General features: G+C 48.3%; 1 protein-coding gene across 1 annotated transcript in view; it reads right to left on the bottom strand.

Annotated features, from left to right (window-relative positions):
- Positions 1 to 3,949: 3,949 nt before the first annotated feature.
- Positions 3,950 to 23,553, bottom strand: part of BZW2 (basic leucine zipper and W2 domains 2) — a 61,614-nt gene continuing 42,010 nt past the window's right edge. The window contains exons 7-12 of the mRNA XM_083186778.1: positions 23,058 to 23,167; positions 20,449 to 20,619; positions 14,982 to 15,128; positions 11,002 to 11,140; positions 10,226 to 10,348; positions 3,950 to 4,370 (exon numbers count right to left, since the gene is read on the bottom strand). Of these exons, the coding sequence (XP_083042904.1) occupies positions 4,342 to 4,370; positions 10,226 to 10,348; positions 11,002 to 11,140; positions 14,982 to 15,128; positions 20,449 to 20,619; positions 23,058 to 23,167 (719 nt within the window). The 3' untranslated portion in view covers positions 3,950 to 4,341. The remainder of the gene's footprint in view (positions 4,371 to 10,225; positions 10,349 to 11,001; positions 11,141 to 14,981; positions 15,129 to 20,448; positions 20,620 to 23,057; positions 23,168 to 23,553) is intronic.

The raw sequence follows: 23,553 nt of genomic DNA on the forward strand, positions 1-23,553 counted from the left end.
TTTGTAAATAAAACAAAAAGGTACTCTTTACCTAGAAGGGCGCCCATCGCGGGCATCGCATGCACTAAAAAATCGGGTGTGATGCGACCGACGCGATGCCCGCGATGTCCCATAGGGAACAATGTTAAATGTCTCAATTGACCCGATTTTTCTGTTCAATGCCTCAATTGACCCGATTTTTCCATAGGAAACAATGTTAAATGGGCCACAGAGGCCAAATAGGCACCCTGAAGTGTGAAATGGCCCCCACAATTGTTAACGCCACCCCACGATCAACGTGAACACGAAGCGTGGCGAGCGCAGCGGTACGCGTTCTACGACCTTTTCATACCCCCACTATCCACGTCGGCGTGGAGTTGAGAATAGAAAGTGTGGTGAGTCACCGAGCCCGAAGTGTGGCGAGCACAGCGAGCCCCGCGCGGGGACGCGGATACCTTCACAGGTATACGCGTCCCCTCACGGGCTTCACAGCTGTCCGCGTCCCCTCGCCACGCTTCGGGCTCGCTGCGCTCGCCACACTTTCTATTCTCAACTCCACGCCGACGTGGATAGTGGAGGTATGAAAAGGTCCTAGGACGCGTACCGCCGCCGCTCGCCACGCTTCGGGTTGACGTTGATCGTGGGGTGGCGTTAACAATTGTGGGGGCCATTTCACACTTCAGGGTGGCTATTTGGCCTCTGTGGGCCATTTAACATTGTTTCCTATGGAAAAATCGGGTCAATTGAGGCATTGAACAGGAAAATCGGGTCAATTGAGACATTTAACATTGTTCCCTATGGGGCATCGCGTTGGTCGCATCGCACCCGATTTTTTAGTGCATGCGATGCCCGCGATTATTTACTAACTATGCCCACGATCAAAATCGTGGGCGCCGTTACCAACAAAAAAAATCAAGCAACTGGGCAAAACCATTGGGTGAGTTATATTTGTTGAGCAATTCCTGTTATCCTGGTCCTGCCGCTCTCACTCCGCGGATTGCCGTGTTTGATCCATTGCTGATTCACGTCTTTGAAGTCACTAACTGTCTGAGTCCGGCAAGTCGGTATCCCGACTTTTGGAACCCTATACCACCCCCGTAGGAGCAGGAGGGCAAAGGTGAATTCAACATCTCTTATATATTTAGCCAGATCTGTCACTCAACCCCTGTGGAGAACGTTCCTGTGTAAAACAGTTTCACTTTCATGTGTCTGACGTTCCACCCCCTTGACATCACCTCCCCCCGCCCAGCCAGGGCTACAGTACACGCCCACCATCCACCATTACTCCACAGCCACCATCCACCATTACTCCTGCACATCCCTACCCTCTGCCAGGACCCCCGCGACCCCCCTCCCGCGATTCGCGGGACCCCCCGCGACCCCCCCCTCCCGCGATTTGCGGGACCCCCCCGCGACCCCCCCTCCCGCGATTCGCGGGACCCCCCGCTAGCCCCCCTCCCGCGAATCGCGGGACCCCCGCGACCCCCCCTCCCGCGAATCGCGGGACCCCCGCGACCCCCCCTCCCGCGAATCGCGGGACCCCCGCCCCCCCTCCCGCGAATCGCGGGACCCCCGCGACCCCCCCTCCCGCGAATCGCGGGACCCCCGCGACCCCCCCCTCCCGCGATTTGCGGAACCCCCGTGACCCCCCCTCCCGCCATTTGCGGGACCCCCACTCCCGCGATTCGCGGGACCCCCGCTTTCCACCCTCCCGCGAGTCGCAGGAACCCCGCGACCCCCCCCTCCCGTGATTCGCGGGACCCCCACAAACCCCCCCTCCCGCGATTCGCGGGACCCCCGCGACCCCCCTCCCGCGATTCGCGGGACCCCCGCGACCACCCCGGTATCCGGACTATTGTTAGACAGCACTTACATCGACAGCCATTACATCAACACCATTAGTTCAACAGCTCAATAGGTCGACATGGTTTTAGGTCGACATACCATTAGGTCGACATGTCATTAGGTCGACAGCTCATTAGGTCGACAGCTCATTAGGTCGACATGTTTTTAGGTCGACACTGCCATTAGGTCGACAGTGTCTATGTCGACAGTCAAAAGGTCGACATGGGTTTTTTCACTGTTTATTGAGCCGACATGTGCCGACAGGCGGTATTTCATGCCCTACTATCCACTAGGGCGTGGTGGGAGAATAAAATAGTGTGCCGAACGCAGCGAGGCACCGTGCCCGAAGCATAGCGAGCGGCTGTGGTACACTTCAAACTGTGTCCATGTCGACCTAAAACCATGTCGACCTATTGAGCTGTCGAACTAATGGTGTTGATGTAATGGCTGTCGATGTAAGTGCTGTCTAATATCCGTCCCAGACCCGACCACCCCCTCCCGCGATTCGCTGGACCTCCGCGACCACCCCCTCCCGCGAAACGCGGGACCCCAGCGACCCCTCCCTCCCGCGAGACCCCTCCCGCGATTCGCAGGACCCCTGCATCCTCCCCTCCCGCGATTCGCGGGACCCCTGCGACCCCCCCTCCCGGCATTAAAAGGGCCCATGCCCCCCTCACGCAATTAACGGCACCCCCCATACCCCCCTTCCTGCGATTCGGAACCCCCCACGACCCCCCCTCCCGCAATTCATGCCCCCTCCCGCGATTCACGGACCCCCGCTCCACCCCCCCTTGACTCACGGCATCCCACGCGCCCCTCCCGCAATTCACGGACCTCCGCAACCCCCCCTCCCGCAATTCACTAACCCCGACAACCCCCCTCCCGCAATTTGCGGACCCCCCTTCCCACGATTCGAGCCCCCCCGCGCCCCCGCCCACGATTTGCGGACCCCCGCCCCCTCCCGCTAACCGCGGATCCCCACACACCACCCCCCCCCTCCCGCAATTTGCAGACCCCCCAGACCCCCTTCCGGCAATTCCACCCCCCAGCGGACCACCGCGGCCCCCGCTCCCGCATTTCACGTAACCCCGTGACAATGGGGGATCCTGTACCACCACAAGCAGGTACCGCCCCTAGGTGGGAAATCCGGCCCTGGCTGCCGCACTGCAGGTTTCCCCACTGCCCTCTGCACCAGCGCCACAACTTTTATCAATGTCTTGCCCACATACCACTATTATACAGCCTCCTGCTCTCATGCACGCTCACTCCCTCCCAGTGGGAGGAGACGCTCACCCACTGCCGGGAGCTGCATACTGTCCCCCACCCTCCTCCAGTTCTAGGGATGCCCATCGACCATCAATGATTTTCAAATAATCGATGGTTTATGGCCGATGTTAAATACTTTTGCCATCAATGTGGGAGGACACTGCCCTGCCTCCTGTTCTCCTGCCCGTAACTTCCGCCAGTGGAGACCCGCTCACCCTGTGTTGCCCACATTCCCCTATCATGCTTTACCGCCCAGCCTCCTGCTCTCATGCACCCTAATTCCCACCCAGTCGGAGGAGACACTGACTCCTGTATTTCTGTGCTGCCACGCTGGACCCTCACCCACTGGCAGAAGCTGCACAGTGTCCACCACCCTCTTTAGTCCCCCGTATGCCCACACACCCCTATCACTACCCAGCTTCCTGCTCTCCTGATCCGTAACTTCCACCACTGTGTAATCGCTGACGCTGTGTTGCCCACATACCCCTATCATGCCTCATATCCCAGCCTCCTGCTCTCATGCACCCTAACTCCCACCCAGTAGGAGGAGACACTGACTCAGGGCCACCGTCCGGTACTCCTGTGCTGCCACGCTGGACCCTCACCCACTGCCAGAAGCTGCAATACAGGGCATCTTTCATACAATTCTAACCATATTTCTCACAATACAAATGTTCACAAATTAAGGGGCGTAGCCCCTTACGCCGGTGTGAAGAGCGCCCGTAGGGCGCGATGAATCACCTAGTGTGTATAATATGACTGATGTATACACCTAGGAGGACTTTGGGAAACATACCCTACAGTTCTGGAAGGCAATATAATGAATTAATAAATACTAGAAATAAAAATCACAATCCGGTAGGATAAAAAGCCTTTATTCAAAAGGGAAAGTATTTCATGTCACATACACAAGCAGATAATGCGCTACAATCACAAACTAAAGTACTGTACACAAGGAATTCTGAGTTTTCGTCATTCGGTGCTTAAAAAACACTAATACATAGGAGTCCATAGAGATTGTGCATCCCTCTTTCCGATTGGCTCCCGGATATACAGCCTGGCCTAAAACCACGGTGGGCGGAGCAGAGGTAGAGTTCCAGCTGAAGTAGCCAATGGCCTAAGTGCACCAACTAAAACCACGTTTCCTATAAACAAAGGGAACTGCTAGCTGATCAATGGCGGTCTGATAGTAAATGGAAGCCTGCCAGGGTACCACTGGACACGTCCCAGACACGCCTGCTTCCACGGGTCTCAGTTCTCTTCTCCTTCAGACTCCGATTCTACAACACAGGGACATATAGACAGCGTCACATAATCACAGGGGAATATACTGTACAGTACTGTGTGACACTTCCTGATATAGCGTCATCGCTGTAGTACTAAAGCCAGCCTCTAGTAGCTGAGTCTATATATACAGTATACAAATGCATTTATCAGACGTTATTAACATATGTAACAATGTAATAGGCAAAACTGGTGCTGCCAATTATAACATATATGGAGAAACAGAAGTGAATCCTTTCCCTTGTCACATAACTAATCCAACATAAAAACACTTTTTCTATTTTCCTGGATTTCTAAATAGGAAACTTTTGGGTTAGGGGTGACGGGCAAAATATACTGATACCCTAAGGCGCCGTGATTCAAAACTGTTTGGGAACACCTGGTATAGAACATTTAGAAAATTTTAGAGCAATATAAAAAGAAAAAAAAAAAGTTTGCTATAAACACTAGGTGGCAGCACACACTAACATAACATACTGGGTGAAATGTAATGGGAGGCGATTTTTTTTTTTTTTTTCCGCAAAATATGCCGTTTTTGGGCATTTCCCGAAAATCTCATATTTTATAGGGTGCGATTCGCGGCAAAAAAATCGCACTTTAGCTGCGAAATCGCACATATTGAAGTGGTGATTTTTAGTCACACTTCAATTCGCATCCAGATGTTTTCCCATTGGAAAGCATCTAACTCGCACATGTCTAAAAAATTAGACCAGGTTCTGGCTGGCGAGTTTGACAGAACCATGGACAGATCATTGTGATCTGTCCATGGTTTTGTCCAAAAAAAAGGGTTAAAAATAAAAAAATGGGAAAAAAAATGCGTGGGGTCCCCCCTCCTGAGCATAACCAGCCCCGGACTGAAAGAGCCGGTCCTGGTTTCATAAAATTACAGAAACAAGCAGGTCGGGGTTCCGTGCATTTTATAAAACCAGCACGAGGCTCAAGGGCCGGTCCTGGTTCCCAAAATACGGGGGACAAAATGACTAGGGGTCCCCCGTATTTCAAGAGCCAGCACCGGTCCCGGGATGCAGTTAAAATCCCGGTGGTCGGGATCCCGGCGTTCAGAATCCCAACCGCCGAAATCCCGACACTTTCTCCCTCCGTGGGTGTCCACGACACCCCTGGAGGGAGAATAAATTAGCGTCCCCCCGGCCAAAGCGTTCACCCCCTGACCGGTCAGCATGGGCAGGGGTCCTGGGGAAGTGGTGACCCCCCCAAAGAAGGGGTCCCCCCCCCCTCCAGAACTTACCTGCCCATGCTGAAGCCCGGGCTGTCCTCGATGCCCCTGGGCGGTGGGCATCGAGCTGATGATTGTGTAAAAAATAGAGAAAAACTATTGTATACTGCTGTGGAACTATGAGTCCCAGCAAGCCTACCCCGCATGCAGGGACTTGGAGAACCACAAGTCCCAGCATGTGGAGCAATAAAGGGCCCCCCTGGGACTTGTAGTCCCACAGTAGCACAAATAGTTAAATAAATACACAAACACACGTACAGTACAACACGGAGCCCATTCATCCATACTCACCAACTGTGTGTTGCCACGAAGGATCGGTACCCTTCTCCAGTAGAATCCACTGGGGTACCTGTGGAGAGAAAACATACTCACAGACGTCTTCAGCGCTTCTCCGGGTGTCCTGCAGCACTGTAATCACGGCCCGGTGGTGTGTTTACATCTGGGGCTCCGCCTCCAGACCGGGACTTAGCCCCGCCCACCAGCCAATCATAGTCCAGGAAAACCCCCATGCTCAGGAGGGGGACCCCACGCCGTTTTTTTCCCATTTTTTTTTAACTCAAAATCGCATGTTTTAAAATGTGCACATTTTCATGACTGAAAATACGCACATTTTCATGAGTAAAAATCACCCGAAATTGCACCATATCACACTTTTTTGCCGCGAATTCGCATCTCATTACATATGCGAAATTGCGGCAAAAATTGCGATTTTTTTTTTTTTAATGTGCGATTTGGTGCGATTTTTTTCTTACGAAAAAAAACGCACCCTATTACATTTCGCCCATAGGGCGAGTTTATGAAAAGTGTGCTTGTCCGGAATGGTGGGAGCTGTCAGGTGGCTCTGTGCATGCTCCGTAATATTGCCCTGTGCATACACTATGTGCCCGTTCTGATGTGTGTGTGTGTGATTCTGCCACTGATGGGTCACTGGGTCGGCCACTGAAGGTGAAGCATTAAATCGATAATGGCTAGGATGACAGTGACAAGGTGGACATGGGATTTTCACTTTTTTTTTTTGTCCGGAATGGCCGACATGGACTATCAAAGTGTCCCGCGTCCCCTCGCTGCGCTCAGCGCACTATTCTATTCTCCTTCCACGCCCTAGTGGATGGTAGGGCATGGAATACCGCCTGTCGGCACAAAGAAAAGTGAAAAACCCCATGTCCACCTTTTGACTGTCGACCTAATGCTGGTGTGGACCTTAGCCATGTCAACGGGTGTGTATCGTATTGTCGACCCGACTTAGGTCGACAGTCATTAGGTTGACACCATTGGGTCGACAGGTGACAAGGTCGACATGGGTTTAGGTCGACATGGGTTAGGTCAACAGGTCGTGAGGTCGTCAGGTTTTTTCACAGTTTTTTTTTTTACCCGAATGTCGACACAGTCGACATTGACACAGTTGGAAGTCAACCGCAGCCGCTCGCAATGCTTCGGGCACACTATTAGATGGTAGGGCATGAAATACCGCCTGTCAGCACAAGTTTGCTCAAAAAAACAGTGAAAAAACCCATGTCGACCTCGCGACCTGTCGACCTAAAACCATGTCGACCTTTCCCATGTTGACCTAGACACCTGTCGACCTTCTTGCAAGTCAACCTAGAACCCTGTCGACCTTGTTGCTTGTCAACCCAACGGTGTCAACCTAATGACTGTCGACCTAAGTCGGGTCGACAATACGACCGTATCCTATGTCAACCTATTTCATGTGACTACCTAAGCTATGTCGACCTTCAGTGGTCAACCCAATGCATGTCAACTTTATTTGTGTCGATCCAATGACCATATACCGCCTGGATAGGTGAAACCAGGAGCTCGGACATTGCCTGAGTGCAGTATTAGAACCAGGTGATCGGGGCAGGTACAAACCGTGTATTATGATAATGCTGGTTATTAGTGGATCTCCTGGATCCGCCCATGTGCGCACACGCACAGTAGGGATCCCAACAGTCATTATCCCAACTGGGCGGACCCAGACAGCACGGTGGCTCGCTACCTATTCTATGCTCCCTCTATGGCGGTCGTGGACCCCAACAAGGGAAAATAGCAGGTGGCCGTCGGGAACCCAACTGTCAGTGTTTTGAAAGTCAGGATCCCGACGTCGGGTGAATGCTTGTCGGGACCCCGTCCTGCACCCATTGTGCAAACCTAAAACTGCAGTCCTAAGGTGTGAAGGGTGGGCGGCAACCGACTGCTGCAGACTATAGGGGGGGGGAGGCTGCTTGATGTTACACGCCACCGCTGTGACCCCAAAAATGGGCAGCCCGCAACTGGCTTAGTGTCGCATCGCAGCCTCCCACGGGTTGTAGTGTTGCTATCCACTCAAAACTACAAGCTATACTGAATGAGGCCCCAAGTCGCATTTCATGCATTTGTGCAGTCCTGCTGCATGTCCTAGTGTAATGGAGGAAATCCATTCTGCACATGTGGAAAAAGTGCATTTTTGGGGGGGGAAGTGCGGACAGTTATTATGCCCCATAAAAAGATTATTTTGGCTAGGGGGAGATATATTTGGCTAGGGGGAGATATATTAAAAATAAAATGACACATGGGGAAAGGGGGGGGGGCTAAGCTTTGGGCCCACTGGCAATGGGATCTATTACCACTATGTGGGTGGAAGTTCATGGTGCTGGGGATCTTAATCTGGGGGGGTTGTAGTTGAAAAAATACTTTTAAAATGTATTAAATAAAACAAACTGACAATTTCTGATAATTTTATGTAAAAAAAATTGTCAGTTAAGTGGTTTAACATCGATGTCATTTTCTCCACTTCCTCATTCTAGTCCTGTCTTCAGTTTCTTCATTCTCTACTTGTCCTTCTCCTCATTCCTCCATCCCTTTCCCGTTGTCTTCCTCTTTCTCAGTCTCCTCCATCCTTCTCTTCCTTATACTCCCACAGACATCCGCTGCCTTATTTGCCCCATTTCTCCACTTTTAGTGCTCTGCTTCCCCATTCTACACCAGCCCTTCCCTTCCTCGTTCTTCCCCCATTCCTTCCCTTTGTTGTTCTCCCATAGTCCTTCCCTTCTTCATTCTCCCTCTTGTCCTTATCTTCCTCATACCTCCCTTTGTCTTCCTTTTCCTCATTCTCCCCATTCCTTCCCTTCCTGCCCCCCCCCCCCCGTCCTTCTCTTCCTCCTCCCTCTTGTCCTTATCTTCCTCATACTTCCATTTGTCTTTCACTTCCTCCTTCTCTCCCCAGTCCTTCTTTCCTCATTCTCCCCCCAGTCCTTCCCTTCCTCATTCTCCCCCCAGTCCTTCCTTTCTTCATTCTCTCCCCAGTCCTTCCCTTCCTCATTCTCCCTCCAGTCCTTCTTTTCCCTTCCCTTCCTCACCCCCCAGTCCTTCCTTTCCTCCTTCTCCCCCCAGTCCTTCCTTTCATCATCCTCCCCCCAGTCCTTCCTTTCCTCCTTCTCCCCCCAGTCCTTCCTTTCCTCATTCTCCCCCCAGTCCTTCCTTTCCTCATTCTCCCCCCAGTCCTTCCTTTCCTCATTCTCCCCCCAGTCCTTCCTTTCCTCATTCTCCCCCCATTCCTTCCCTTCCTCATTCTCCCCCCATTCCTTCCCTTCCTCATTCTCCCGCCAGTCCATCCCTTCCTCGCCCCCCCCCCCGAGTCCTTCCCTTCCTCGCCCCCCCCCCCGAGTCCTTCCCTTCCTCGCCCCCCCGAGTCCTTCCCTTCCTCGCCCCCCCCCCAGTCCTTCCCTTCCTCGCCCCCCCCCAGTCCTTCCTTTCCTCCTTCTCCCCCCAGTCCTTCCCTTCCTCCTCCTCCCAGTCCTTCCCTTCCTCACCCCCCAGTCCTTCCCAGGATTGGTACTAAATCCCAGCGTTCAAAATGCTGAAGCCGAAATTCCGACAAGAGGGGAAGTGGATTGCCCCCCTTGTGGGCTTGCTGCGCTCGCCACGCAGGCCCGGTGCCTCACTATGCTCGGCACACTAATTTATTCTCCTTCTATGGGTGTCGTGGACAACCAAAGAGGGAGAGAGTCAGGATTTTGAATGCCGGGATTCTAACTCCATCCCTCCTTCCCTTCCTCATTCTCCCCCCAGTCCTTCCCTTCCCCCCCCCCCCCAAGTCCTTGCCTCCCCCCCAGTCCTTCCCTTCCCCGCCCCCAGTCCTTCCCTTCCTCACCCCCCCAGTCCTTCCCTTCCTCCTTCTCCCCCCAGTCCTTCCCTTCCTCCTCCCCCCAGTCCTTCCCTTCCTCCTTCTATCCCCAGTCCATCCCTTCCTCCTTTTCCCCCCCCAGTCCTTCCCTTCCTCCTTCGCCCCCCAGTCCTTCCCTTCCTCCTTATCCCCCCAGTCCTTCCCTTCCTCCTTCTCCCCCCAGTCCTTCCCTTCCTCCTTCTCCCCCCAGTCCTTATCTTCCTCATACTTCCCTTTGTCTGTCTCTTCCTCCTTCTCCCCCCAGTCCCTCCCTTCCTCACCCCCCCCCCCAGTCCTTATCTTCCACATACTTCCCTTTGTCTTTCTCTTCCTTGTTCTCCCCCATTCCCCATGCTTCCTTATTCTTCTTGTTCTCCAAAAACATAGCCACAACATAACAACTGGTGGGCACATTTGCATGCTTGAGATTATGTGAAGCGGGATAGACCACCGTGACTGGATCTAGATTGTTTTACCTTCTTCTGCATTTTGCAGCCACTCAACAAATTTCTTCATCTGGTCAAGAAAGACGCTTTTCCCCTTGGCGATGTGCGCTTCCTTGTACCACTTCAAAATGGCTTCTTCACCGAGGACATCGGCTGATACACAGGAAAATATTCAGTTACTACACCGCATCAACTATCCCGCACATTCTACAATGTACCCAAAGCTACAGGCCCAATGGCAAAGCCCAAATGACACGCACTCTAGAATATAACATTGTGTATTTTCCCTAACCACACTGATAACCGTTACTGGCCTCCCACACTTTCAACTGAACATTGGATATCACATAGTGCGTCATGCTGGGTGTGTGATCGGAGAGTGTATTCATAACACATTGCTGTTAACAGCTGTCAAACAAGATGAATTACAGCTACTTCCGAACAGGACGTAACCCATAGCAACCAGAAATCTGACAGTAGTTCAGATTGTACTAGATGGATGAAAGCAGATGTCAACTACCGTATCTGTGTGGGTTATACGATGTTACTAATGTGTACAAACGGTCTATACACAGTGATGGGAGCCCCTTCTCTAAACCGTACCAATATTCATAAACACCCAGCATAGTGACAACAACCTTGTTCTGTGGTAAGATCCAGATCTATTGGGAGTCACCATTGGCTACCGGGCCTGTGTTACTGGTTGCTGAATATGGGTCGAACCAATAGAACAGCTGCCTCCGTTGAGTGTGACTAGTGATAAGCCTTGGTGAGGGCTGCGGTGCAATACGCTGACAGCGTGCTACCTTTATAGAAAAGGACTACAATCTTCTGGAAGGCCTTCATGAAGTGGATGTTGTCGTAGCAGTACTCCTGGACTTTCTGCAGTAAGACGAGTTCTGATTGGCCCTGAGTGCTGAATACGGCCAACACTGGAGCGTATTGCTGGAAGACATAGGTGATAGGTGAGGATGTGCCGTGGGTCATACCATTAGCAATACAAACACTATCACACCATGAGCTAATAATCACCACACCAATGTCTTCAGCATAAACAGAGCAGTGAAATCCTTCACTTCCAATCCCTATTCCCCTATGTCGGCTAGGTGCCATTGTGTTCGTTTCACTTTGTAACACAAACGTCGGAACGTCTTTGTTGCCTGCCTTTATACTTTGGAGAGACCAGAGTACCACCCTTGCTGTCAGGACTACCAGGAGAGCACCATGCCTAGTAACTGAGCCACTAGCCAACCCATACCTATCTTTGTTTATGTGCAGATCCCTACAGGGACAGTTGTGGTTAGCTTCTCATTCCATACTGTCCCACCCGCGTACTGCGGTCTGTAGATGAAGGACTTTTGCAGTACCTAGAACCTCCCGTAATTTATCTGGGGGGGCGAGCTTTTAGCCATGCGGCTCAGACTCTTCCCCGCACAATTCGAGAGACCTTCAAAATACAGACTCAAGACTTTCCTGTTTACTCAAGCATTTCCATAATTCAGGTGTTATTTCTGAAAAGCTTTTCTGTACTTCATTGTTCTTGTACTTTATTATGTTCATTCTAACTGTTAAGCACCTTGAGTCCTATTGGAGAAAGAGCGCTATATAAATAAAATTATTTTTATTATTATTTTTATTTATTTATTATCTTTAAGAAGGTGCGATAAGATAACAGGTAGTCAGGCAACACCTGTAGTGCACATTGTAGCTCACAGATCTAAGTGAATTTGGATCACAGAAGTATGGTAATGGATATTGAGGAACTTGCACATTTTTTGTTCCACTCAGGGCAAGTAGAAATATCTTGTTGCCGACCGGAACAGTTTTACACTGGGTCTAAGACCCTATCCTTCCTAATTTTTTTTAGCTAAAGGTTTTGTGCATGGGAGTGGGGTAGTGCTGCAGCTTCACCTATTTGCCAATGTGACAATGATTAATGGTGCTGAGCATCGGGAGCTGAAGCACACTGAGTGCACAAGTGTGCAGTGCATTACTGGGGGTTGACTAAGTCCCATGAGACTTTGCACAAGAGGTCGAGGCTGAGAGGCTTGTGCTGACCTCTGATTGGTGGAGGTCATCACATGCTTCTCAGGCCCATGAAGGACAGCAGCAGCCGCCTCATCATAGGAGGGTTTTTAATCAGGGGCAGCGCTGAGCCTGTGAGGACACCTATAGAGTAAGGTACAGAGGAACAAACACAGGCTTTTTATGTGGTTTTATATATATATATATATATATATATATATATATATATATATATACACACACACACACACACACACATAAACTCTATAACCGGGACGATACAGACAGAACAGCACTCCACTTTAGCATGAACTTATGTCTATTTAATATCCAACAGGACGAATCCGTTTTGGCATAACAAGCCTTTCTCCTAGACTGACCCAAACATGTTATTACCCACAAGTGTTATATAGTAATCTAATTACCAGTTACCCCCAAAACACCTGTAACAATGAGTGTGCCAGCCAATCAGCTACAGCAACACCTATCATGCCTCCAGACCAGATGTCCTAATGTGGTCAATCACCAAGTCTTATGCTGGCCATACATCAGAAAGATCGATCTTAAGATCGATTGCGCTCATGATTGTGTCCAATTTCCCTTCAATTCCCTGGCAGTCCTTGGTGGTTTTTGGACACACAATCTGCATATAATCCATTTTACAATCAATTGAGATTGTATGATTGGGTACAATATCTTTCTGATGTATGGCCACCTTAACTGAGATTACAACTCCACTAACCCCCCAGTGTAGCATGCATAACGGACCAATCATCCAATCGCATGTGGTATCCAGCAGACACACCTCCCAGTGATAACCACCATTCACTCGGGCAATGGACATTAGTTCATGCTACAGTGGAGTGATGTTCTGTCTGTATCTATCCTGGATATACAGTTTTCCTATGATTACAGGTGCCCATACACACTGCAATGCGTTACGGGCTAGATCGCATCGCATGGCATGCGATTTGCGTGGGATGCGATCCGCAGGCAGTACAAAAAGTATGTGCAGCACATATTTTTTGTAAGGTGCGATGCCCGCGGGAGCACCTATCGCACAGTGTATGGTCACCTTTAGTAATAACTGCACCTGTGCTGCAGCTAGGTGGTCTGGGAAATATGACATTAATGACTGCACCTGTGTACCAGCTAGGTGGCCTGGGAAATGTGACATTAATGACTGCACCTGTGCACCAGCTAGGTGGCCTGGGAAATGTGACATTAATGACTACACCTGAGCACCAGCTAGGTGGCCTTGGAAATGTAGCAGCGCTGGCTGTACAAATATGTAGACCAGACGGTTTCTGAAAAATTATTACAATTTATTCTACATAAATATAAAAACAAATATAATAAAACATTGATAAGTATCTAGAGAGCACAAGTTGTTATGTCCATAGAATATGGAGCTCCACAAATAGTGGCTTTGTTGAATGAATTTCAGAAGAATAAAATATTGTTACCATCTGCTGTATCGCTGGTTGTTGTACCAGGAGTGGGTGTGATGATAAGTCCCGATACAAGGTTCCCTCTTGGGGTATGGAAGATCTCCCTATTCAGCTTCTTCTCCTTTAAGATGGACTTTGTTAGGAATTTTGCAGAAATCCCATATATTTATAGGTCACGAGGTCATGGACGTCATTGGGAGAAAGGGCATCACTTGGTAGCAGGTGGATATTTTTCATTCAAGGTAGCTCAACGCGTTTCCCCGGATGTTTGCTGTCCGGCTCCTGGAAGCCGGATTACAAAATATATGGGATTTCTGCAAAATTCCTAACAAAGTCCATCTTAAAGGAGAAGAAGCTGAATAGGGAGATCTTCCATACCCCAAGAGGGAACCTTGTATCGGGACTTATCATCACACCCACTCCTGGTACAACAACCAGCGATACAGCAGATGGTAACAATATTTTATTCTTCTGAAATTCATTCAACAAAGCCACTATTTGTGAAGCTCCATATTCTATGGACATAACAACTTGTGCTCTCTAGATACTTATCAATGTTTTATTATATTTGTTTTTATATTTATGTAGAATAAATTGTAATAATTTTTCAGAAACCGTCTGGTCTACATATTTGTACAGCCAGCGCTGGTACACCCCCTCTTTGTTTCCATATTGTTTTGGGCCTGACAACCCAGTACCAGCAGCTGTTGATAGCGCACCACTCAAATCTATTTCGGCCATGGAAATGTGACAGTTAGTAATGACTACACCTGTGCACCAGCTAGGTGACCTGGGAAATGTGACAGTTAGTAATGACCGCACCTGTGCACCAGCTAGGTGACCTGGGAAATGTGACAGTTAGTAATGACTACACCTGTGCACCAGCTAGGTGGTCTGGGAAATGTGACAGTTAGTAATGACCGCACCTGTGCACCAGCTAGGTGACCTGGGAAATGTGACAGTTAGTAATGACTACACCTGTGCACCAGCTAGGAGGTCTGGGAAATGTGACAATTAGTAATGACTACACCTGTGCACCAGCTAGGTGACCTGGGAAATGTGACAGTTAGTAATGACTACACCTGTGCACCAGCTAGGAGGTCTGGGACATGTGACCTGTTGGTAGATATCAAGGATCAGTTTGGCCACCCCAGTTTAGGGCATATGGGGCTAGTGGCAGAACCATGCTGTAGAAGAGAGAAAGAGGCTGTATACGGGGGTATTTCTGCTAAAGCATTACAATGTATAATTCTCTCCCTGGCACCTATCCCAAATCATCCCACACTCCTCTGCCTGATATAACTCCCCACCTTCAAATGCTTCAGTGCCTGTTCTGCTACCAGCTCCTCCTTCTTATTCCATTCCACCGCGTTCATCACACAGGTCCACAGGAGCCCGATCACCGCAGGCTCTGGTAACTCGTTCCGTTTCATTTCTTCTTTCAAGTACAGCACGACCTGCGCAGAGCGAGACGGTCAGCGGGAATTACTGACATACGGACAGAAGAGAGGCTTTACGTTGTACTTTATGTAACAGCTACCGGGCCTGTGATCTGGACACTTGGAGGGTGTGTAATCAAGCTGGAAATAGATTTAGCCAATGAATGTGTGTATTGTTACCACAGGTTACTGCATATTGACATTTAATATTCTCAATACCAAAACAGAGGCTTATCAAAACAATACAGTATTTTATTAAAAATATTCTAGTTCACTCACAAAGGCACAATCACACTCTAATGCACAAAACCATGGGTACTTGTGTATTAGCACGGCACCCACTAAGCAATTTGCTTAGTCGGCTATTCTGCGTAGGAAAATCGCGTAGGAAAATGGGCCATTTTAGTGCCATGCGATGTGCGATGCGATTTTCCTATGTCATTTATTCACTGCTCTGTCAGCCCCGGACCATCGCATCGCATTGCACGCAAAATTGCATGCGATTTTATAGGGTGTGTGATGCCATGACATGAGGTATACAATCATATGATTTTATGTCCCAAAAATAGGTTTAACGCACCCCCTCACCCCGAAGCGTGGCGAGCCCCGCGAGGGGCGGCGGAACGCGTCCTCCGACCTTTTCATTTCCCCACTATCCACGTCGGCATGGAGTTGATGTTATATAGTGTGGCGAGCCGGAAGCGTGGCGAGCGGACGCGGAATACATGTAAAGTATTCCGCGTCCCCTCGCGGGGCGTGCTGCGCCCGCCACGCTTAAGGCTCAGTGGTTTGCTGCGCTCGTCACACTATATAAAATTAACTCCACACCGACGTGGATAGTGGGGGAATGAAAAGGTCGGATGATTGTATAGCTAATGTAATGGCATCGCACACCCTATAAAATCGCATGCGATTTTGCGGGACATGCGATGCGATGGCCCGGGGCTGACAGAGCAGTGAATAAATGACACTTAAATAGAATCCCTTTATTCGTCTCATAATGGAGAAATTTCAGTGTTACAGCAAGGTTCAAGTATAGATAAGAGTAGTAGCATAATAATAAGAACACACATAATAAGATAAGATCCAAACAATATAACTCAAGAATCTAGGAACATGCAGGTCTTCTTCAGACCATGACAGTTGTACATTCTAATTGCAGCCGGAAGGAACGATCTGCGATATCTCTACGTTGAGCATCGAGGGTGAAGCAACCTATCACTGAAAGTGCTACACAGATCTGTCAAAACGTTTTTGAGCGGGTGTGAAGCATTATCCAATAATGATGTCATCTTGTTGATCATTCTCCTCTCACCCACAACCTCTACAGAATCCAAAGGCATTCAAAAGTTGCATTGCATCGCATGACCCTTAAATGGCCCATGCGATGTGATGCAATGCGATTTCCCTACGGTGCCGTGCGTATGCAAATAGGGCGCCGTGATAATACACAAGTACCAAACCATGTGCACTGCCGGTGGGGCTGATGTAACATGTGCAGAGAGAGTTAGATTTGGATGTTTTATTGTTTCTGTGCAGGGTAAATACTGGCTGCTTTATTTTTACACTGTAATATAGATATCAGTTTGAAGAACAAAACCCCATCCAAATCTAACTCTCTCTGCACATGTTACATCAGCGCCACCTGCAGTGCACATGGTTTTGTCCATTAGAGAGAGATTGTGCCTTTGCGAGTGAACCAGAATAAACCCCAATGTCCATACAGAACTGAGCTTGTGCATTTCATTCCTGTTTCAAATCGTTATCGGCATGGATACTGTATGAACCCCTGATGACTGACATCGGCTTCCATGGGTCACCAGGTTTGCCAGGGGCGTAACTATAGCACCGCAGCCCCCGCCACCGCGGGGGGGCGCTGTGCATGTGGGGGCGCCGGGGGCTGCGGTGCTATAGTTACCTACCCCCCAATCTCCCGCAGACTTACGTATCTTGCTGGTCCCGGCGGCTCCGTTCTTCTGATGAGGACCACAACAAAATGGCCGCCCCCATATAGCAAACAGTTCTCTGAAACTGTCTGCTGTACGGGGGCGGCCATTTTGTGGTGGTCCTCAGCAGATGAACGGACGGAGCCGCCGGGACCAGCGCGATAGGTAAGACTGCGGGGGAGGGGGTTAGCATAGGCGGCGGGGAGGCGGGGGTGCTCGACGGGGGGGCGGCGGGGGGTGGGTATGGGCGCCCAAAACGTAGCTACACCACTGAGGTTTGCTCAAACATGTAGGGTCGCATGTAACAGGAATATGGATATTTTTGTAATATTTAAAGCTGCAAAATTAAAAAATGCTTCTGAGGAATCTGCGAATCTGCGTATCATTATGCTTACAAATTCTCACTGTCAAAATGACGAAGTCATTGTTCTGACCACCAGCATTCTGAACTTCAGGATCCTGTATATTACACCCCTCCATCCCAGTGGCATCCTCTGCAGGTATACACTGGCTGTACAAAGTGTCTCATTTTTTAGTAATTAGTAAACTTTATCAATTGAAATGTATCCAGTTATTTAACTTTTTTACACAAACGCACTAACAAAACAAAATAACAATGAGGGAAATTTAATAGGATATTCAGAAAGTGAGAGATTTGGTTACAAATCTGCAGGTTTTTTTAAAGCGGCAATAATTTACACTGCAAAACCAGTTTGATTTTGCAGACTAAATGATTGCTGCTTTAAAAAAAAAAAAAAACTGGAGATGGTACTTTTAGTTTTACGGCGGCAGCTCTACGCTACGCTGACAGCGTAGCTTAGGCTACGTTGTCAGCGTAGCAGGCGCCGCCGTGAAACTACACTGGGACCAGGGTGGTGGGTGGCAGAAGTAGCAGGGTGGATTTTATACTTACCGATCCCTGCAGGCGAAGGTCACGGGCAACAGGCGGCAGCTTTCAGTCCCCGTCCTCCGGCAGTAACTCCGCGGCGTCAGCAATGTTCGTAGTTCGGGCAGTACGGACGGTGTAATGGTTAGCATTACCGACTCACAGCACTGAGGTCATGAGTTCAATACTCACCATGGTCCTAACTGTGCGGAGTTTGTATATTCTCCCCGTATTTGCGTGGGTTTCCTCTGGGTACTCCAGTTTCCTCCCACAATGCAAAAATATACTGGTAGGTGAATTGGCTCCCAAAAATTAACCCTAGAATGTCTGTGTGTGCGTGTACATGTGGTATGGAATATAGATTGTAAGCTCCACTGGGGCAGGGACTGATGTGAATGTTCAACTATTCTCTGTAAAGCGCTGCGGAATATGTGTGCGCTATATAAGAAACTGCTAATAAATAAATAATTCAGCGCCTTGCAGCTGGGGGAGCATCACATGGTTTCCCTGCTCCAGGGGCAAACGCAGGATTTTCAGAAGAGGGTTTCCAGAGGGGCAGAGCAAGGCACGGAGATGGACATTTAGGGTCAGTTAAAGTATTATAGATAGACCAAATGTATATAAATAATAATAATACAATATATACATACACACATATATACATACATGGGCAGTATAGACCATACAACAGCAGTATAGACCCCTGGGCATAGCAATTTATTGGGGCACCTACCGATCCTCCAGCGGTAGCGGTGGGGGAAGCTTTGATGTCCCGCGGGTGGTAGGAGGTATTATATCAACCGCTCAGCATGTAGGGCCTGGATCAGTAATTTCCACTAATTACCCCTTTACTGCACAGATGGTGGGAGATGAGGTGGGAGAAGGGGGGCATTGGGCTGAATGAAGGGGTCCTGATACATAACTTCCGGGGTGGTAGAGGATGTTTAATACGCAGAGGAGAGGTGTATAGTGGAGTGGGCTTATTATTCATTATTTTCTGGTGGGAGGACAGCTTGCTTGACGGCAGATATCTCCAGTTCCCGGAAATAGATTTCTTAGATTTTAATGGATTTTAGAATCCCACCTACCAAATGGTACTGGGGACTAGGGGATCAGAGATCAGGAGGCAGAGCAATCTGCCACCGAGTATATAAAACTATATACCAGGTGTGTGGAGCTGGAGCAGTAACCAGCTGCTGGAAGGCTGATATCTCTGGTTCTGGGCACAGTAGAGACAAGCTACTAGTGTACTTCAAAGGGGGAGAGTCCCAGCTTTTGGAATATACCCTCAGAAAAACTCGACAGAACCTGAAATATCTGACTGGGAAGAGCAATTAACAGGCTTGGATGGGGACCACTGCTTTGAAGACAGATATCTCCGGTTCCCAAGGGCCGATTTTAAAAATTCTTGTACCCATGGAAAGAGGGGACCCTTAGCTTTAATGCTAGGGCCCTTAGACTCCTGGGGGGGTTCTGGGTACTCAGAAACCCCCCCTGCGTGTGCTACTGCTGCTCCCCAGCAGCACCACGCTAATTGTGTACATTGTACGCTGGCAGTGCCGGAGGAGGGGGACTGAACGATGGTGCCTGGAGTGACTGCTGGAGGAGGGGGACCCATCGGTGGATCGCGGGGACCCAGCGGACGCGGTGGCCGGGCCGTAGGAGGGTAAGTATAACGCACAACACACACACATACACACACACACATTTCCTTCCCTATCCACATCATATTCCCACTATCGACGTCATACCCCCAGTATCCACGTCGGCGTGGAGTTAATTTCTCAAAGTGTGGCGAGCGCAGCTAGCCACCGAGCCCAAAGCGTGGCGAGCGGACACGTATTGGAGTCCCCTCGCGGAGCTGGCTGCGCTAGTCACACTTTATAAAATCAACTCCACGCCGACGTGGATACTGGGGGTATGACGTGGATAGTGGGGATATTAGCATTGTTTAGTTTCAGGGCTCCAGAAGCACTTACGTAGGTTACGTACAGCACGTATTGGTATTCTCAATACAGAACTACGTAAACTACGTAACTGCCGCCGTGAAACTAAACAAGTACCCTGGAGACTTCTTACCAAACCCCTGACTTTCTGAAACTCTCATCCTATTACATTTCATGTCCAATGTAGTAGCTAATTTATAAAAATCATTAACTTGAAATCTCTGCTCATCAGAATTATTTAGGAAAACATGTTCAAAATAACAAATATTCTGACTTAATCAAAGCATAACACGCAGTGTAAATGATACACAAGTAATGATGTCATCAGGTGACATCATGCCGCTGGATCCGATCGATCAGCCGGGAAACACTTTAATAAGGCTGGCATCACTGCCGCGGTACCAATGAGTCTGAGTTTGGTTCATCTGAGGGGAAACAACTTTTGAAAAAACCTTTCTAATCCCTAGAAGTGGCCTCCTGACAACGGCCGTATACTTTTTGGTCAACCCATTCTCAAGGAAACAAGACCTGGAACTGGAAACCTGCTCGCTGTCACTCGCCTCTTTGATAGGACATTCTTGAGATAGCCGCTCTTGAAGCTCTTTCTGCAGCTCTTTGCGTGTGCCCAGGGACTGCTGGACTCTGAGGAAATCGGAGAGTTCCTTCAGGCCGGCATCCGTGAAATACTTTGCAAAGTGCTCAACCGTCTGCCGATTGGCTGGAAACAGCTCCTAAAAGGCAAAGATACATTTTTAACACTCACGGACCCTTGGACATGTGCACAGACAGTACAGTACTTTTCCTGCCTGGAAACAACATTTATTACCAGTAACACTATTAAAAGTACCCTCCATCTAAACATAACTTGTGGGGGGATTGGTACGAAATCCCGGCGGTCGGAATCCCGACCAATGAAATCCCGACAAGGGGGAACGTGGATCCCCCCCCCGGTGCCCACACATTCCTGTATACAACTGGAACACTTGTATCCAGTACTAAGAGCACAGAAGCAGGCAATAAAAATAAACGTAGTTTCTGAATTTTCTCCTCTCGTGATCCAGTGGTGGGATCCATCTCTACCAACGAGTCTCCGCTCACTTGTAAATTCTTTGTTGAATAGATACAGAGAATTTCCTGTCAGGATTACCTCTAATTCAGACCAAAACATGTTTCATTGTCAGTCTCTCAGAAAGGATATCGTTACTGATATCAACGAACAACAATTTAATGTCTGTTAATACAAAAATTACAAAGCTGTACATTTTTATTTAAGCTTAAAGCGATCGCTGATCCCCACCGACATGTTATATTACCAGACACTTCAGGAATGCCTTTCTTAACCTTCTCTGGTCAGGATCCAAATGATGGGGCCCATTTATCAATGGGTGAAAAATCTTGTGGGTGATAAAACTCATTGGGTGAGATAAATGGTGCTCCAGCCAATCAGCTTTGATCAGTTGCTGATAAATGAACCCCCATGTTTAGTACATAGGAGTCAAATTGTAAAAAAAAAAAATTACTAACTGACCATAATCCCCCCCCCCCCCGCCTCACACACACACACACACACACAACTGCCTAAAGGGGATTCATATGAAATCCCGGCGGTCGGAATCCCGGCGTTCAAAATCCCGACAAGGGGGGACGTAGATCGCCCCCCCCCCCCTTTGCGGGCGCACTAATTTATTCTCCCTCTATGGGTGTCGTGGACACCCATAGAGGGAGAAAGCATCGGGATTTTGGCAGTTGGGATTTCGGTGGTCGGGATTCCGGCGTCGGGATTTCGACCGCCGGGATTCTAACTGCATCCCCTTGTGGGACCACCAGGATCCCAATCCTGGGTCTATTCCTATTTGTTATTGGCACCCTGCACTGTAAGGGACACTTCTTCAGGGCTTGCACGTGGTAGGGTTTAAAGTTAAGAGATTGACCATTTGTCCTTTCAGCTGATTGGCTGGCTGCATCACTTTGACCAATCAGTTTTCTCCTGCACTCTTTCAAATGTGTGAAGTTTGAACTTCTGTTGGTTGTACTGGGACAGATATCCATTACTGCATCGTCGGAGATCAATATTTACTAGTCGGGGGGGGGGGTGTCAACCTAGTAATTTTATTAGAAAATAGAGGGTTGGGAATTTTGAAGAGCATCTATAGACTACAGCGGTCTTTTCAAAACTATAGGATCAATCCTTTAGATGGCGCTATTAACAGAATAGCCTGGTAACATGTGAATCAAGAGGATGTGTAAGAAATACTTATCCTAGAATATGTAGAGGGTTCTTTAAAATTCTTCTTGATGTTCAGGTTAGCCTTTGTTGTTGATTGCTCAAATTTTTGGATACATGCAAATAAAGTGAATGTGTACCAATGTGTAGTATGTGCTGATCAGTTTATATGAATCAAATAGATCAGTTTGAACGGAGCATACCCCAATCACTTGGTAGGAGGAGAATAACTCCCATGACAGTGTCTTAAAATGTCAAAAAGAGATGATCAGAGGGTAATAACGTTATTCCTCAAATTAAGATAAAATGAGGTGGCGTACCTTACTTACATAATTTACAGTCGATATACTCCTACCACGGTTTCTTTAAAAGATATTCACAGGTGTCTCATATCTCACTTACACAAATATAAAGTGAAAAAACCTCATCAAGGTTTCTTTAGTTTGAACTATATGACAGGTACCAGTACTCAGCATGGTCTCATAAAGGTTTCTTTTTTATGTGTGAATGCAGCATTTTATAAAGGTTTATCAAGTTAAACCATAAAATACATAAAATCTAGAGAGTTGTTTATGGGAAGGTCGCAGTGACTCAAGATCAGGGTTGACCCAAAACCAATTATGAGGACTAAATATGTTTAACAAAAAAATATATTAGGGTCATACCTTTTCCCGAAGTGGTGCGGCATGGAAGTACCTCCAGAACAACACTTCCTCCACCAACGCATTTCGTAGTTAAACATAGATTTAGTGCTTACCGTATAACCGGTTTTATATTATTTTTGGGTCAACCCTGATCTCTGGTCATTGCGACCTTCCCACCAACAACGCTCTAGATTTTATGTCGGCCATAACAGTATTCTGAAATGCTTAATATAACAAATAAGTAGCTTGTAGGATAACTGTAATACAGTATAATATAGTGATATGACAAAGATATGCTGACCAGTAATCTCTTGTCCAGATTAGCTTTTCTTAAAGACGACGTAACAGCGTTGTCATCCTTCTCCGCCATCCATGCCTTGAAGAGTTTTACGGCGAAGGACGCAGAAATACCTGAAAATCAGACATGTGAATTACAGCATGGAGTAAACCACTGATCTGAGTGTAGACTATAATTAATTTCTGGCTACTACGGTGTCAAAAGTTTTGGAACACCCCAATTTTGCCCATTTCACACGGGGTAGCCATATTTTAGCATCTGTGAACTAGAAAAAATGTATAATTTATTTTATATAATAATAATTTTATAGCACTCTTTTTTCCAATAGGACTTAAGGCACTTAACAGATAGGACGGTATTCAATGAGGCTGATTCGCCATGGTTTTATGGCGATTTTGTGCTGTAAGGCGAATTTCTGACTAAAACGGTGAATCACCCTATTCAATGACCAGATGGCGAATACATTTCAAGGTTTTTTTCGCCATGATTCACCGAGTAG

This window comes from Crinia signifera, chromosome 5 (assembly GCF_055691185.1).
Source record: "Crinia signifera chromosome 5, ASM5569118v1, whole genome shotgun sequence".
Classification (NCBI taxonomy): domain Eukaryota; kingdom Metazoa; phylum Chordata; class Amphibia; order Anura; family Myobatrachidae; genus Crinia; species Crinia signifera.